This window comes from Coptis chinensis, chromosome 8 (assembly GCF_015680905.1).
Source record: "Coptis chinensis isolate HL-2020 chromosome 8, ASM1568090v1, whole genome shotgun sequence".
NCBI classification, from domain to species: Eukaryota; Viridiplantae; Streptophyta; class Magnoliopsida; order Ranunculales; family Ranunculaceae; genus Coptis; species Coptis chinensis.
In genome coordinates, this window is record NC_141463.1 from 52,730,552 (window position 1) to 52,747,733 (window position 17,182).

A 17,182-nucleotide genomic window follows, 5' to 3' on the forward strand; every position below is an offset into this window, starting at 1 on the left:
CAAACTCGATGGATTGGGTAATGACATTGTATGTAAGGTGTGCTGTTAATTATAGAAGGAATCTGTGACCTGCAGGAAGTCGGGTTGATGATGTCCCCTTGAGGAGCTCATAATGATTGTCATGTAAACCCTACAGGTGGATTTAATCCGACATGACAATGAGGTTGAGTGGTACTACTCAAGGACATAAGAAGTTGAGTAATGTAGTTGTCAGTAACTTGACTTAATCAATGGGCATTCGATATCTTAAACACGGGGAGATCAACAAGCATATAATATGAAGCCCATAAACATAACACGTAATTTGGGATTAGGGCAGTAGTGCAACAATGGCCTTTAGTGGAATAAGCCATTTGTTGACGGACTTGGGCCGTGTGATCTGGGCGAACATGGGAAGCCCAAGCCCGTTAGGAGGCCCAACCCTAATTTCTCTTCATGGTCCCTGTTGTAGCCTATAAATAGAAACCTCTTAATCTGGCCGTTTTCTCTCAAGGTTTTGCTAAAGAAAAGTAGATCTAAAATCGGTTCCAAATTATGTGAGTGAGAGAGGCCAAAAGAGAAAGAAGAGGGTGGTAGATCATTGCCCACACAACGTCCATTATAAGGATAGGAATACAACAAAAGATCAAGAGGTTGCTGATTTCATAGAGCTTGGATTCTCAAAGTTATCACAGCTGATCTAAAGGTATGAATTTTCTATCCAAAACTGTGGACACCCCTTATTCCGCTGCGCGTAGGTTTTCGCGGTTTGTAATCATTTGTTGCAACCATAACGGTTCCTACAGGAACTTATGCAATAACCCGTCATGTTTGAATTGTCCAAAAGAGTGAGAGGTTGGTTGTATATGTCCTTTTTTTTTTTATTGGGAAGCAGGGTTTTTGAGAGGTCCCTTACCCCTATATTATTAATAATAAAATAAAAGTGGAATCTAGTTCTAGTTACATTCTCTCATATATTCCTTCCCTGCAGCATCCTCAAAGATAATTTTTTTTACATCCTCTGCAAAGGAACTCGGAATCAACTTAATACAACTAACTGCAGGTATATTAGTAGCTAGTGCATCTGCTAGTCTATTGGACTCTCTGTACACATGTACTATAGCAAAATACTCAAAATAATCTTCCAGTTTTCTGATATTCGCCATCAAAAAATGCGCTTCCCATGGGTAGGCCTTCTTTTGAATAAAGCCCACCACACTTTGTGAGTCTGTTTGGGCCTTTATTCTTCGAAATTATGGGCCTTGGCAAGTCTGAGCCCTTGTTCTAATCCTTGCAACTCGATTAGATCAATACTGCTATAGTCGGACTTCCCATTTGCAGCAGCTAACACTAATCCATCCTCATTCCTAATGACAGCAGCCCATCCCCCCTCATCATTTTGCATCGTGCCATCTGTGTTCAAGTTTTGAATCCCTTCTGGCGCGCGCTCCCATTTGCATTTTATGATCCTTTTCCTCTTTTCTTCCACGCCCATATTCCACAATCCCCTAAACCTTTGCAACTCAGGTCCTCTGTCCATCTTCAGCTGCATAGAAATCAGTTTGGTTTCTAACATCTTTGATAATCAGCTGGACCACAGTAGCTGCGATCAAGTATTTGTTGTTGAAGATTCGGCTATTTCTCTCCTTCCAGAGCCAGTAATAATACCCAGTGAACATAAGTCTCAGAGCATCTTGGTATGCTCCCTTGCCTTGGCTCTCTCAGAACAATCCGGTTTACTTCCCCGTTGCCAAGTTGTCGCTTGGTCATGCATACCCACCTTGGTTCATCAGCTCTGCCCAAACATACTGGCCATAAAAGCACTCATAGTAGAGATGAATTTCAGTTTCAGATTCTCTCCAACACAGCACGCACAAGTCATCTGGCACCACTTTTCTCTCCTTCATTTTTGTCAGAGTCTTCATCCCTTGTTTCAACGCCATCCACGCGATAAAAGAGTGTCGCGGAATACGGTTAGTAAACCAAATGATGTTGTGCCAATGTACTGGGATTTTGGTGTTGCGTACATTCTCATATGTTTCTCTCTAAGTGTAGTCCCCAGTATGAGACGGTGCCCATACCAATTTGTCTCTCTCTCCTGAAATTTGTACCTCCCCCAACCTGTTTGAGATAATGCCCGAGAGATGAAAACCAATGTGATTCGGTACCCTCCATTGGCCATTTTCGATCAGTGAGGCTACTGTGGACTCCATGTGGCAATCCGAACTATACCTCAGTGCCTGTGGAAAGTATTCTGTCAAAATTCCAACTGGGTGCTAGGGGTCCTGCCATAACTTAGTATCAGCTCCATTGCCTATCAGGTGTAATGCAAAGGACCCCGCGTCTTTTCGCAGCTTCAGAATGTTCCTCCAGCTCCAAGAACAGTCTTGGGGTATCCTGATTTGCCAGAAATTCCTTCCCCTGATAAGATGATTCTGCACCCATCTAACCCACAAGTTATCTTTGCTGCTCACAATATTCCAAATGTGCTTCATGTTAGCAGCTTGGTTTGCTTTGGCCATATCACGTATCGCCAGTCCACCTTCCTCATATGGATAGCATATCTCCTCCCACCCAATCAAGGCATGTGACAATGAGCAGTCAGTACCATTCCAGAGGAAGTTCTGGCAAATTCTGTTTAGCTCCTCAATTGTTTTCTACGGAATGATAAATGACGAGAACCAGTACACGCTCAGACTGTTCAATACTGACTTAATGAGTTGAACTCTCCCGGCATAAGAAAGAAAACATCATTTCCAGCTTTGTACCCTATCTGTCAGCCTGCTAATCAAAGGAGCACAGTCTCTAGAAGTTAGTCTTGTTGTAATGAGTGGTAGTCCTAGATATTTGACTGGCAGAGTGCCTTCTTGGAATTGCAGTCTAGCTTGTACTTCTGTAATAACACTAGATTCCATTCCAGCACAGAAAAACTAGCTTTTGTTTATGTTTACTTCCAACCCTGTACACTTCTTGAAGATTAATAAATTCTCTTTCAAGCATATTGCAGTACCCATATCTCCATACATGAATGCAATTAGATCATCCACAAATGCTAAATGAGTTATGATTGGGTCATTGCATTTATAATGAAGTTTGAAGCTCCCATTTCTCACAGAATGCATCATTATCTCCGAGAATAAATCCATTACAAGCACAAACAGGTATGGCGACATGGGGTCGCCTTGCCTAATCCCTCTTCTCCCATTAAAATATCCATATGGGGCGCCATTGATCATGATAGAGTAAGTAGGAGTCTGCACACATGCTTTCACCCACTGAATGAACCTCCCCGGTACTCCTATTCTTTTCAGTGCAAAAACTACCGCCTCCCATCTCACTGAGTCATAGGCCTTTCTCAAATCTATCTTCACCGCACATCTAGCCGGCGGATTATCTCTGTGGTAGTTATGCAGCAGTTCATGTGACAGTAATATATTGTCTTGAATACTTCTCCCCGGAATAAAAGCCGACTGATTAGGGGCTACCATCATTGCTATAAAATTCTTCATCCTAGCAGTTAAAACTTTAGTAATGCATTTATACATGACACTACAACATGCTATAGGTCTATAGTCCTCCAAAGACATGGGATTTGTTATCTTTGGGACTAAAGTAATACAAGTAGCATTGACTTCACCAAGCATCATACCTGACCTGAAGAAGTTTTGTACTGCTTTTGTAAAATCATCACCAATTATTCGCCATGTGCTCTTGAAGAACAATGATGAGAGCCCATCCTTTCCCGGAGCCTTGTCACTCTCTATGTTAGATAATGCTTCAATTATCTCATCCCTAGTCACCTCCACCTCTAACACCTCTTTCTGTTCATGATTGAGCTGCATTTTCGGTGGTACCCCATCAAACACTGACAGATCAACCTCCTCCATCTGATGTGGACTATAGAGTTCTTTGTAATACTCTACACATTTCTCTCCGATCACATTCACATCCTCTATCATTGACCCATCTGAGTTAATAATACATGTTATCTTATTAACACTCCTTCTCGCCTGTACCGACTTGAAGAAGTATGTAGTGTTGCTATCCCCTAACGAGATAGATTGATCTCTCGATTTCTGCCTATAACACTCCTCCTCTGCCTGCGCTGCTTGGACATGGCTAGTTATGGCTCTTCTCTCCTTCCTTATCAGTTCACTGTTAAGAGGTGTTCTCTGTAGTGCTGTCTATACCCACTCAACCTCTTTCTTTGTTTCTTCAACTCTCTCTGTCACATCCCCTATTTTATTCTTATTCCACTCAATTAGGGCTGCCTTCGTAAGTTTTATCCGTTTCATGAATCTGAGCATCGGATTTCCAACCACCTGATTTGCCCACGCCCTTTGAACTATTTCCATGAACTCATCTTCCTTCATCCAAAAATTAAAGAACTTGAATGCCCGTTTCTTGAAGTTTTTCTGGATGATGGAGTAGACTATCATTGAGCTGTGATCAGACGTAGCCCCTGGATTCATAAACTCTGTCTCCATGTCATTACACTCACCAATCCAATCTGAGTTACAAAGTACTCTATCCAGCTTACAGCTAATCCGATTCTCTTGCCGATTATTCCAAGTAAATAGGTTCCCTTTAAACCTCATGTCCACTAAAGCAGCTAACGTTACACAATTCCCTTTAAACTCCGTAAAGTTTGGCGGTCTACTCCCTCCAACTTTTTCGAGCGGGCATAAAACTGAATTAAAATCCCCCAGCACTACCCACGGTTTATGGATAGTGATGGATTGATCCACTATGCTCCTCCACAGCTCTCTTCTCGCCACCATATCAGTACTAGCATATACAAAAGTTACAATAAAATTTTTATTTGCAACCGTATTCACCTCCAAAGTGATACTCTGTTCTTCCCTTTTCATAACAGTCGCAGTACACACTTTCGAATTCCAGCACACCCAAATCCTCCCTAGTTCATTATGTACATAATTGTGTTCCATATTCCACCCTTGACAACATGTCCTCATGACATAGTCCTTTTTCTTCTCCTTTACCCTTGTTTCAATTAGCCCCATCATTCCGATATCATGTTTCCGGATCAGTTCTCGAACTTCCACTTGTTTGAACTTCTTGTTGAATCCTCGCATATTCCAACACCCTAGGTGTATCATCATTGAGAGGAGTTTAGCGTGGTTAGGGAAATAAACCTATTCCCCTCTTTTGATGTTCCTGGTTTCATACCCATATCTGTGGTAGCATCATCTATTCCTCGATCCACATCCTGATCAGTAGTCTTTGGTTCTTTTGTCATATTTCCTTCCTTGATCCTCTTTCCAGTTCCTTTCTTCTCACTCTTCTCATTTCCTATCATCGTCTCCATTTTGTCAGGCTCATTGTCTGACTCTATTCCTTTGGTGTCATAAGCTTCAGTTCTCCCTTTGCTTCTGTGCTTCCTATTTAGAGCTTGCCATCTCTCTTCCTTGTCCACATTATGCACCTCTTGCACCTCTTGCACTTCCAGTTCTTTCCCCTCAGTTTGTGTTACTAAGTTCCCTTTCTCTTCTGCCTCTACTTTCCCTTTTTTAATCCACATTTCTGTTTTGACTTGAGGTTTCCCTTTTCTGTTTTCTGCCTTCACACACGTGCTCAGAGTATGCCCAAACAACTTGCAGTGAGTGCAACAAGGAGGCTTCCAATTATACTCGAATTCAATCTTTATTTCTCTCCTCCTATCTATCACTACACGTAATTCCTTCGGGTAAGCACACTCTGCCTTTATCTCAATGCAAACCCTCGCAAAATTTGTTCGCTTTCGATCTTCAGTCAGCTTGTCAGTGAACAATGGATTCCCGATAGCACTACCCACCTGGCTTAATCCCTCTTCATCCCATAATTCCATTGGGTATTTTTTCATCACTACCCATATGGGCATAGTTTTCAGTGCCGCATCATCATCCTCCATGAACAGCTTCCATGGCCTGATAATCACAAGCTTACTAGCAATGTGGAAAGACCCAATGTCCAACACCTTCTGTCTATCATCTTCACTTTCAAATTTAAAAGTGAACATGGTTTCCCCATAAGGCAGCATGGTGAACCCATACTTTAACCTCCATGTTCTACCTACTATCTCTCTCACATAGGAGAAGGTTGGTCTCTTCCCTACAAAGCTGCCCACCACTAGCATCTCGAACTTTCTGTGTAGGTGCTCGAAGCTTTTTGATTCCACATGTAGTATTGGTTTACCATTCACTACTGTTGGTGGTACGAACTTCAGGCTCTTCTTCCCCACATTCTCTCTTCCTAACACATCAGCCCATGAAGGTTTTGTTGCTGAGTTTTCCTTAACAGGGATATTTACTTCATTCTTTTCATTCTGTTCAGCACCATTAACAAGAACTTGAGTTTCCAATGGTTGTTTCGTTTGTATCACAACTTGTGACGGCTGCTCCTCTACCCTGATATCCTTTTTCAATCCCTCTTGCGGTTTATTATTTCTTTCCGCCACTGTACCGCCCTTATCATTCTCAGCAGTCCGCTCTGTTTTCATTTCTTTTCCAGATCCTCTGTTTTCGGTATTCGTTACAGAGCTTGTACCTTCGAATCCTCGCTTTCTCGCTTTCTTGCGATAGTACTTAACATCTTGTTGTAGTTTCTGGAGCGTATCCTTGCTGCCTACAGTGGTACTTGCCTCTACCAAGTCTCTGGCTTTCTTTCCATTCACATTATCTTTTGTGCCTCCATAGCTTTGGTTTTCTTGAAGCCCTCGCTTCTGTTTTACGTAGTACCCAGGTATTTGCTTCAACTTTGGATTCAAACTGGATACGTTCGTTTGCATCTTCTCCAGGCAATGGTCCATCTACATCAAGCCGTCTCCTGAGTCTCTCTAAAGAACATACTCCGTATTTCTTTATTAAGGCAGTCCTGAGCACTTCTATATCTCCCTCCTCATTAGATGACTCAAGTTCTTATTCAGAATCATCATTGTTGTCTCCTACCCTAGTTGGTGTGCTAGGGTTCATAGCTGTTTCAAACCTAAAATCTTGTGTTTTTTGCATGTTTTCCTAATTTTGTGGTAAAAAGACGAAAATACCCCCAAGGTAATAAATCACCCCTAAGAGGCCACCATTGATACTTTCATAAGCTGTGACTAAATGCACCCCTAAGAGGCCCCAAGGTATATGTCCTTCATAAGGCTCAAATGATAGAGAATAGGACATACCTGGTTTCTCAACTACTGAATTGATGGACTCTTGTGTTTGTATATTGGGCGAAGTCTCTTTACTGGGAAGGTTTAGAAAATTATGAATGATCTCAAAGGTAATTGGCTTAAGTGCGAATTTGAGGTTTCTTTGAAATTGTTTCTTGGTGCGGTCCTCAAAAATTGTTGGATTTTTTACGAATGGAGGATGGATTTCAAGAGTTATTAAATTGGGGTGGTGATGGTTGGGTGGTGGTTCTTAACGTGATCTTGAGGACTTAGAGAATTCTTCATCTAGTTTTGGTGTTTCCACAAGATTGTGGTTCATATCTGTAATAGTAAGGATGTCACAAATTTGTTCCATCGATAAGTCTTTAACGGCCAAACTAAATTGAAATCCACTTTCCACCATAAATTTTGCTCCCTCTTTTCCAAGAACTTCACTTTCTTTGTCCTCTCTGCCTAGATCTTCATAAAATTTCTCAATGCCATTGTCCAAGTGTGTCGAGTCCAATACATGCTCTTGAGTTTCTTCTGTAGGAGTTTTCTCATTTATGGGTGATGATGCATTAAGGCATGTCAAATAAACTATGACTTTAGGCATATAGTCATCATCATAAGAACTAGAATTCTCACGATAGTCAGGTGGAGGATGATGGGTTTTTAACTGGTCATGAGCATCAGGATGGGCTTTAGAAATTGACTTTGTTATAGTAACACCTTGTTTCTCATGTTTGTTAGGTTTTGCACTGGTGGGAAGAATATTTGTCTCAGATGTGGCATCTTTCGAATCGGATTGGAGAAAACATAAGGTAGTTACTATTTGCTGGGTTAGTAATGTTTGCTTTACCATTTCTTGGTAGAGTTAGTCTATGATAGACAGTGGAGTGGAATATGAATTTGATATGGATGGTGATATGAATGGTAATGAGTTTTGGGTGAAACCATACTCTGAATGACCGTATGGATATTAGAATGGTGGTTGACTTTTTGTGGTGGAACTCCATGAATTGTTGACATGATTAGAAAACTCTTGATTGTATGAGGTACTAGGGAAGTTTGAAAATTAAAGTTCATAATCGTAAGGATTTCCCAATGTAGACTCAAATTAGGTATATGATGGACAATGAGATAACCAATGATAAGGACTACCACAGAAAGAACAAGGTTCTGGGTTTGCATTGTAATTCCATGACGGTTGTGATGTATATTGATAAGACATGAATGCTCAATTAATGACGATGCACAAACAATAGAAATTCGTTTTTTTAGATTTTTGAAAATATTTGCATGGTCTATAGATTACTATGCCATGTTCAAGGGAACAATTTGGCGCGAGACTAGGATGGCTCTATTACACATCTCAGAAGAGTAGGAAGTCACTTCACCAAGTGGTGTGCTACCAAGAATCTCACTCATGATGAATCAAGGGGTGGGGAGTAAGGAAGGTAGCTGGTCCACCAGAATTTGGTAACAGATTACTCTAAATCCTCATGGCTATATTTTTGTCCTTTTCTGGAGGAACGTGACTGCTTTTGGCTCTAGTTGATTGATTTTAATTAATTTTTTTGGTCTAGGGCTTCAAGAATCAAGTAACATCTAATTTACCTACATTGGGGATTGACTTTTCAATGGCTGTTATGTGGCTCGGGTTCAGCCTTATGAGCTGATAAGCACCCAAAACTGTATTATAAAACCGTAAAGACGTAACATTTCGGTTAATTTTGTGCTTAATAATCGTGAAATAATCGTATTCTCATGTTTTTGCAGGTTGGAGCAACTAACGGAATAGGAAAGTTTCCGATTAAGCCCATGTGAAGCCTAACAAATCCGGACTAAAGCCCAAAGATTCAAACAGTACAAAATCAAGTCAGAAACAGGATTTCGTGCACAGAAGCATCAAACTTCTGAAGCTCATATCTCTTGAACCAGGACTCCGAATGCGACAAGTGAGCTGCTTAGACGATCAGTGCGACGAACTCTACTCATAGGCAGGAAGTTGTTAAAATGCCAAATGATCGGACCACCATTGGACAGTACACATGGACCCACTATGCGAGCCCGCAAGATTTGATGAGTCATTATGCAAGTCAAGACAAAGGTGCAAATAATTGGCATAAAGTTGACACCTTGCATGTAATTAATGAAGTTGGTTGGATTTAGGTGATAATTATGGAAAAGAATGCAAGGTGTCAAAAGGGGGCTTAGTTTTGGATAAGAATGGAGTGAATGAGGGGGGTGTTTCACGTGGGAGAAGAGAGAAAGCTCTCTTATGTATTAGGGGGGCTGTTTTGAGAGCATTTACTTCTCTCTTTTGGCTTTACTTTTTACATTCCTTGTCTTAGTTTTAGTTTTTATGAAAAAGTTTGTACTAGTGTTAATGGAGAACATTAGTAGTTCATAAATAAAAGTTTAACATTTTATTTAAGTAATCAGTTTTTTTATGCATTCCTTTCTTCTTTCTCTTTCTCATTAACAAATATACTTGGTAGCTTTCAAACAATCCAACGATCATGAGCTAAAACCCTCCAAGGTGGAGGGTTAATGATGCTCATGTGAGGATTTGTATAAATTTCTTAGAAGTAGGATTCACTGCCTAGACTTAAGGACACATATAGCACACTACCCCAAAATGGTAGTGTCCGGCCAAACTTGAGGTCTGGAAATTAAGAAGGACTAGCGTGCGCCTCCCTTTTTATGCCTGGGCTAGCCGCGCGCACGGGTCTTGTTTAACCTCTTATTTGCATAGTTGACAGGAATATGTTGTATGAGTTCAGGAGTTGAGATGGGATTTCAGAGATGAAATCCCAATTCAACTCCTTATGCTAGGGAAATGGACTTAAAGATGAGTTCATCTCGCTAGGGATCGACGTTCTATCCGTTTCGGGTTTGATAATGAACCCAAAACGGCTTAGAGATGGTAGTAATCTGAATTTTAGGGAGTATAACGAGTCCTTGCATGAAAATCATGATCCTCTACTCTTTCTTTCTCTTTAAATTACAAGTTAAAAATATTAGTTTTTTCTAAAAAAAAAATTTGTATTTCGCAAATTTTAGTATCTTAAGTTGTTTTAAAAAACCGCAACCTTAGCTAGCAAATACACAATAAAAGCTTACTCACTAGTTTCCTAAAGAGCATAAATAAGTTGTAAGTTGTCTTAGACTTTAGGTTGGTTCGAATTCCTACTCGAGCTAAACGCACGAAGACACGTGAGTAAGGACTTGAGTTTACATCGAACGAAGAATAGAAATCAAATCTCTAAGACCGAACTACTAGTGTAAAGATCATAAAAGATCGCGCACGCTATACAGTACACCTAAACAGTTGTCGCGCACGTAGCTCGATTATTCTATCCATCTTCCATTATTGAGGTATGATCATCAATTCAGAAATTATGAGTAGGTTTAACTGCCCTGTGAAACTTTCCTCCGTATTTTCTATCATTTTAATACCTTATTAATTGTTTTTGGAAATCTAGCATGAAAAGACAAACTATGGATACCCATAGTTGTTACATAATTATGTGTACCAACACTGCATGGTTCACTTGTGTTTTCACATATTAATTCTGGATCTAACTACACTTGGCATCCTGATTCGTACAGACTAATATATTAGCTATAAATCTCTTCTTTTCAGCCATTTTCATTTCATAGATTCTTCACTATCCTTCCCTTGCTTACACTTTCAAATGGATCAATCAAGAAATATAGTGCCCGAGAAAAACTACCTGAAAATTTATGATGACGGCCGGTTTTCTCCTTATTTTAACACAGAAATTGTACGTCGAGGATGGATACCTCTTCTATATCATTCAGAAAATATTTATTCCAGAGAATTGGTTTTGATGTTCTACCAATTTAGCGGACCTGAAAATGGAAAATTCTATTTCCATGCCTATGGACAAAGATTTGAATTGACTAAGGAAATTATCTCCGACATACTTCAAATTCCAATGCTTAACCTAGAGTTCCATCTTCCAGAGTCAACATTTGATTCCGTCAAAAATTTACTACGGGCCACCGTATCTCGTGGCGAAGTCGGAAATAGGCATCACATTGTTCTTCAACGCTCTTTGAAAAAGAATCAACGAGCTGTGCTCCACTGGTTGGGACACAATGTGGTAGATACATCATAACAATCTGAAGTGACAAAACCTCAACTCCACCTACTCTAGATTATGCAGAATCAAAGGGATGATTTTTGCATAATCCAACACCTCTGGAACGCGATCACCAGACCTAAAAAAAGGTTACCACCTCTGCCTGCTTTAGTCACAAAAATTATGATGCGTTGGGGTTATCCAATAATTTCTCCAGAAATACCTCTTCATAGAGCAGTCGTTACTATACTTCACACAGACTGCGCCCCTGGTTTTTGGACTCCAGATACTTTGACAGATGAACTGGATGGCCAAAGCTCAAAATCTGAACACTTCTTTGATGAAAATGCCATACATAACATTTTTAATCCCATGGAAGGCATTCAATTTCTTCATCAAAGCATGCGGGAACTACACGCACGTCAAGAAATCATCATCAAAAGTCTTATGGATTCCAAGAACGTCAAGCAATACATGATGTTGAACATGAGGCAATCTTGGAATCTCACTCTCAGTCCTTGGAAAATCATACTCTCCTAATAGAGAATCAAACTACGCTCTTTGCCAACCAGGGGGCCATTCAACTTCAGCTCAGCCAACAATTTGATGAAGTGAACAGTGTTGTCCATGATCTGCATTCCTATCACCATCCTCATCATCATCGTGATCCATGATTTTCTTCCTAGTAAAAAAAAAGTTAAAATTATTATTATTAATTAAGTTTTTCATCGTGTGGTCCTTTAATTAATATTGTTGTTGTCTTTGTGTCTTCTTTTGTAAGCTAGACCTACTAAGATTGTCATAATTCACGTTGTTATATCCAATAATCAAATTTTAACATGTTATTTTAAATTTGATTACAGGAGGGGTCTATCTTCTTCCATACTCTGTCATCCATCTAGTCAAACTTTATTGGACATTTTTCTTCATACATATCCTTACCCATTAAGTGTGGGCGACATACTTGATTTCCTTCTGATAGGACTCTCATGTTGTTATACACAACGTGGCTACTTCATTTTGGACGTTTCCTCACGTACACTGATTAATAGTCTGTCAGGAATCTTTGCATTACCCATCGCTCTACTCCATCACACATGGCTTCTTCATCACACGTAGCATCTTCATCAAGCATGGCATCTCCGAAACTCATTCCTGAGCAATCCTTCCAGGCTATGATGGATTTCAATGCTTATGGCCTTAATTTCTGTGATTACATCACTAACATCGGGTGGTCTTCCTTTGTTCTTCGCCCTGACCAAACTTATTCTCCAAGTTTGGCGGCCTACTTTTATGCCAATATGGGAGAAACACTAGCATTCAACGCTGCTCACGGCTTCTTCTTAGACGGGTTCACAATACAAGTTGGTGGCACACACCATATCTTTTATTAGCCAACGCTTGCCCTAACTTTGGATCTTCCATATCACGAGCCGGTAGCAACATGGCCATACATCTTTCACAACTCTACTCATTCCTTTTCATGGCCTGCTTTTCGCACAGCATACGATGATGGTCTTGAAATTAAAGAAGAAGAAGCTAAACTTGGCAGATGGCCAAACATCACCATTCCCTTAGCCAGCATGACCATGAACATGGGGAATGCAATGTTTTTTGTCCTTCTGAACATCATGGGAGATTGGAATTTTTCGACTGCCAATGATGTTGCATGTGTAGTCTTCAATGCACTTGCTCAAGGTCATACATTCTTTGATATCTTAAACTGTGTTATCTCCAATCTGAAATGAGCTCGCACTGTTCGGGATCAAGATATACTTTTACCTATAACTGCTTGCCGAATTATGAAGACACATTTCCCACAGTTTTCACCTGTAAAGTTTGTTCGTCTTTCGACTGTAACATCAGCTCTTCTCCAGCTTGTTTGTCCTGAACCCTGATTTGCAAGAAAGTAAATTTGTAGTGAAAAATAACAAAATAAAACAATGAAAGATTTAAAATATATATATAAATGGAAAGATGATAATGGTGCTTCCTCCTTAGATTCAAGTGGTGCCATTTGAAGCTTGTAGTTTTGTGGTAAGGGGCTTCAAAGATATTGAGAAGTGAGGTTCATCCTAAATTGTTTAGAGTTTGAGTGTGAGAGTTAAGAAGAAGAAAGGCAGACTCTTGGTAAAGACTTGTTTAGTTTAAGCTAATGAAAACATGAAAACTCAAGTTGTTTGGCATGTAAATGACATTAAAACATTGAAATAAGTATTGATTGAAGATTGAAACAAGAACAACAAGATAAAATTGATTGATTGAAACAAACAAACCAAAATAACAAGATTTAAATAAAAGAAAATGAAGAACAATAAAGTAAAAACTTGAATTGGAAAACAAGACTAATTCATACAATCCAAATGATTTGGACCCAAAAACAATGGATGCTTTCTCTTTCCCTAACTTTTATATTATATACCCTTACTTTTGCCTTTTACTGATTTGCCCTCCTCCATCACTTTTTAGACACCTCACACTTCACTTTTGCTATTGCTTTTTCTTTTGTTTTTTGGTTTAATTTTCACCAAGGTAGGACTTTTAGAATGCCATATTTTCATCTAAAGGCCTCCATATCCGATCTTATGAGTTAAAGGCTTTGACCTTTGACTTTGACCGTTGACATTGACTTTTTTAGCACTTTTTCATAGCTACTTTTGATCTTCATAATAAGCGTGATTAAGGCTCCTTTAGGTGCTAAGAAGCAGCTTTTATGATAAGTGTCCTGAAATTCTCTTTAACTTGAAAATGCAATAAAAGCTATGAGTTGTCTTTTCATTAAACGTAGGACGGGCTGTAATGCAGTACTATAATGGTAATAAAAGGCACATTTAGGAGCTGATTAGTTGTGGTAAGGGGCTTCAAAGATATTGAGACGTGAGGTTCATCCTAAATTGTTTAGAGTTTGAGTGTGGGAGCTAAGAAGAAGAAAGGTAGACTCTTAGTAAAGACTTGTTTAGTTTAAGCTAATGTAAACATGAAAACTCAAGTTGTTTGGTATATAAATGACATGAAAACATTGAAATAAGTATTAATTGAAGATTGAAACAAGAACAACAAGATAAGATTGATTGATTGAAATAAACATAACAAAATAACAAGATTTAAATAAAAGAAAATGAAGAACAATAAAGTAAAAATTTAAATTGAAAAGCAAGACTAATTCCTACAAACCAAATAGTTTGGACCCTAAAACAATGGATGCTTTCTTTTTCCCTAACTTTTAGATTATATACCCCTACTTTTGTCTTTTACTGATTTGCCCTTCTCCATCACTTTTGAGACATCTCACACTTCACTTTTGCTTTTTGGTTTCTTCTTGACCAAGGTAGGTTTTTGAGCATACCATATTTTCAGATAAAGGCCTCAATCTCTAGTCTTCTAAGTTGAGGGCTTTGACCTTTGACTTTGACCTTTGACTTTAACCATTGACTTTGACTTTTAAGCTCTTTTTCATAACAACTTCAGGTCTTTATAATAAGCGGGATTAAGGCTCCTTTAGTTGCTAAGAAGCAGCTTTTATAATAAGTGGCCTGAAATTCTCCGTAACCTGAAAAAGGCAATAAAAACTATGAGTTATCTTTTTAAACGTAAGACGGGTTGTAATGCTTTAATATAAAGGTAATAAAACACACATTTGTGAGCTGATCGCCACCCCAAAATAACATCTTGTTTGTCCTTAAGCCAGGATGAGAAAAAAAACTAAGATCACAAATGAGTGATTTATTATAAGTTATACTAATCTTGTTTCACAGAGTGTGATTATATTGACCATATGCAACAAATCCTTAAACCACTAGGAATTCCTTAGTGGGTGAGCTTTAAGCCTCGTGTCAGTTTTCGAATGAAGTTACTCACAAACTTCTTTTATTTAATACAAAGGGTCTTGCTTTCTTTTTTATTCTCAGAAGTTCATACATCTCATTAGTGGAGAATACGGACAAGCTCCTTCGAACTTAGAATAGCATATGTATAGTAATTTAATCATCTAAAAATAAGTGTGCAAAACATGAGCAATGAAATGCAAAGACAGAGTTATTTCCGAGACTTTTGGAGATCGTCCTTAAGGTGGGTTCTAACTGGGTTGTGTTGCACTCACTACTCTCTGATAGATTCTCTCAAGGTTCATTCTCTCAAGTGGTGTAGGCACTTATATTCCTCGCATACTCAAATGGCATCTAAAGAAACCGGAGTCGATTGATCACGCTTGCCACTTACTATCACATCATCCTATTCCTAATCGACCTAGAGGTATTTTATTAGGAGTTATGGGGCTAGGGTGATGGTTTAGAAAGAAAAATTAAGGGAAAAACAAAATATGATAAGTAGAGAAATTGGGTCTTCAAGATACGTGCAACCAGAGAAGGACCTCGTTTTGTTCTTTTGCTTCCGAATTGTGATACATTATTTTAGCCATTTAGCTTTGTGACTCCATATGATTTTGAATTTTTATGAGTTATAACTTTTCTTTTGTTTCTTTTTGTTTCTGATATTGTCTTCTTTTGATTTTACTTTAGGGAGATTCGATTTTTGACTCCTTTGACTTTTTTGAAGTTTTCGCTTTTGGTCCGTCTTTCTTTTCTTCTCTTTCCTTTATTTTCTTTTTGAATTAACTAATAGTTCTATTTTTATACAAGGTCTTCTCTTCTCTTTTTCTGATATCCATCCAGTTCTCAACTTGTCAGCTGGATAAGCTTTTTATTGGGTTTTGTAACGGGTTAGGAAATTTTGCTGAAGAATAAAAATGTTTTTAGAAAGGTGTGAAGACTAAAGAGTGGTAACTAGAGAAAAAACTATATTTTTGGGTTTTTAAAGTTTATTTGGCAATATCGATCCAAAAAGGGCCTAAATTCTCTCTTAGGATATGGCGTGGTCATCAAGCAAGTGGATGTGTGGTCTTTCTATCTAAACATCCTTTGTGTCATCACTCAATAATTATTGAGATGAGGCTTTTGGCAAGATTCTCACAGGATATGGAACTTAATTGTTCTAACCTTGGCTTGGGAAAGTCACTGCTATATACAAACAAATGTTGATGCATACCATTTATGAAAAGATATAGAAACTATTGTATGTATATTAGTATCAGTACGAAGAACGAATCTTTACTTTATCGCTATAATGAGACTTCTAAACTTTTTATTCATCATAGAAAAAAGGAAACAAGACATTTTAATACTAAACAGAATATTTTTTGGTCTTTTTCAAAAAAAAATTTTAGAAAGGAAGAAATATACTATTATATCTACTATATAGAAAATGGCTACTTTTTGAAAAATGTTACTATACCATCTCCAAATAGAACTAGGATTTGTCCTCAAAGTATGAAGAGATAAGAAAAGAGATTACCATAGAAACATGAACGGTAATACACTTGTATTCTGTTCTTCATGATAAAAATACGTCACCCCCAAATAAGTTTGGTGCGTGGGTTGTTTGATATAGAACGAGAAATACATGGTTTATTATACTAGGGATATTTAATCTACTATGAAATCTTTTTGGGTTTTTCTATTTTTGAAAACGTATATAATGCAGAAAATCTAACATGCATTTATGATTATTATTACACAAAAAAGTTAGAAATGAAAAGTATGTAAACAACTATCTATACAGACACATATAAAATGTTTGTGTATGGGGCTTTTTTTTTTTAGAGTGAATGTTTTTCTCAATTTGAATGTATCTCTAACCATATAGAGGTTTTGACAAGAAAATAAAATTATACGTTGATCCGGTATCATTTTGGTTACTCCGAGGCGTATAATTTTCATTTTTATATCCTCTAGTTTTGAAAATTATGGAGAGATGTTTGAAGATACTCGTACTCAAAAGCCATGATTCTTAATGCTAGTTTTTTAAAACAAACCATAACTGGTGATCTCATGCAACTTTTGTGTCGGCTCATTATTGAACTCAATCCAAATCCGTGGCCTTCTCGCCATGTGTG

The 17,182-nt window shown here is 38.4% G+C and overlaps 1 protein-coding gene across 1 annotated transcript; it reads right to left on the reverse strand.

Moving 5' to 3' along the window:
• Nucleotides 1-2,255: 2,255 nt before the first annotated feature.
• On the reverse strand, nucleotides 2,256-2,894 carry LOC147481898 (uncharacterized). Its single transcript, XM_086579113.1, has 2 exons — nucleotides 2,748-2,894; nucleotides 2,256-2,636 (listed from the first exon to the last, which is right to left on the reverse strand). The coding sequence occupies exons 1-2, from the start codon at nucleotides 2,892-2,894 to the stop codon at nucleotides 2,256-2,258; spliced, it is 528 nt and encodes a 175-aa protein (XP_086435239.1).
• Between the last annotated feature and the right edge of the window lie 14,288 nt (nucleotides 2,895-17,182).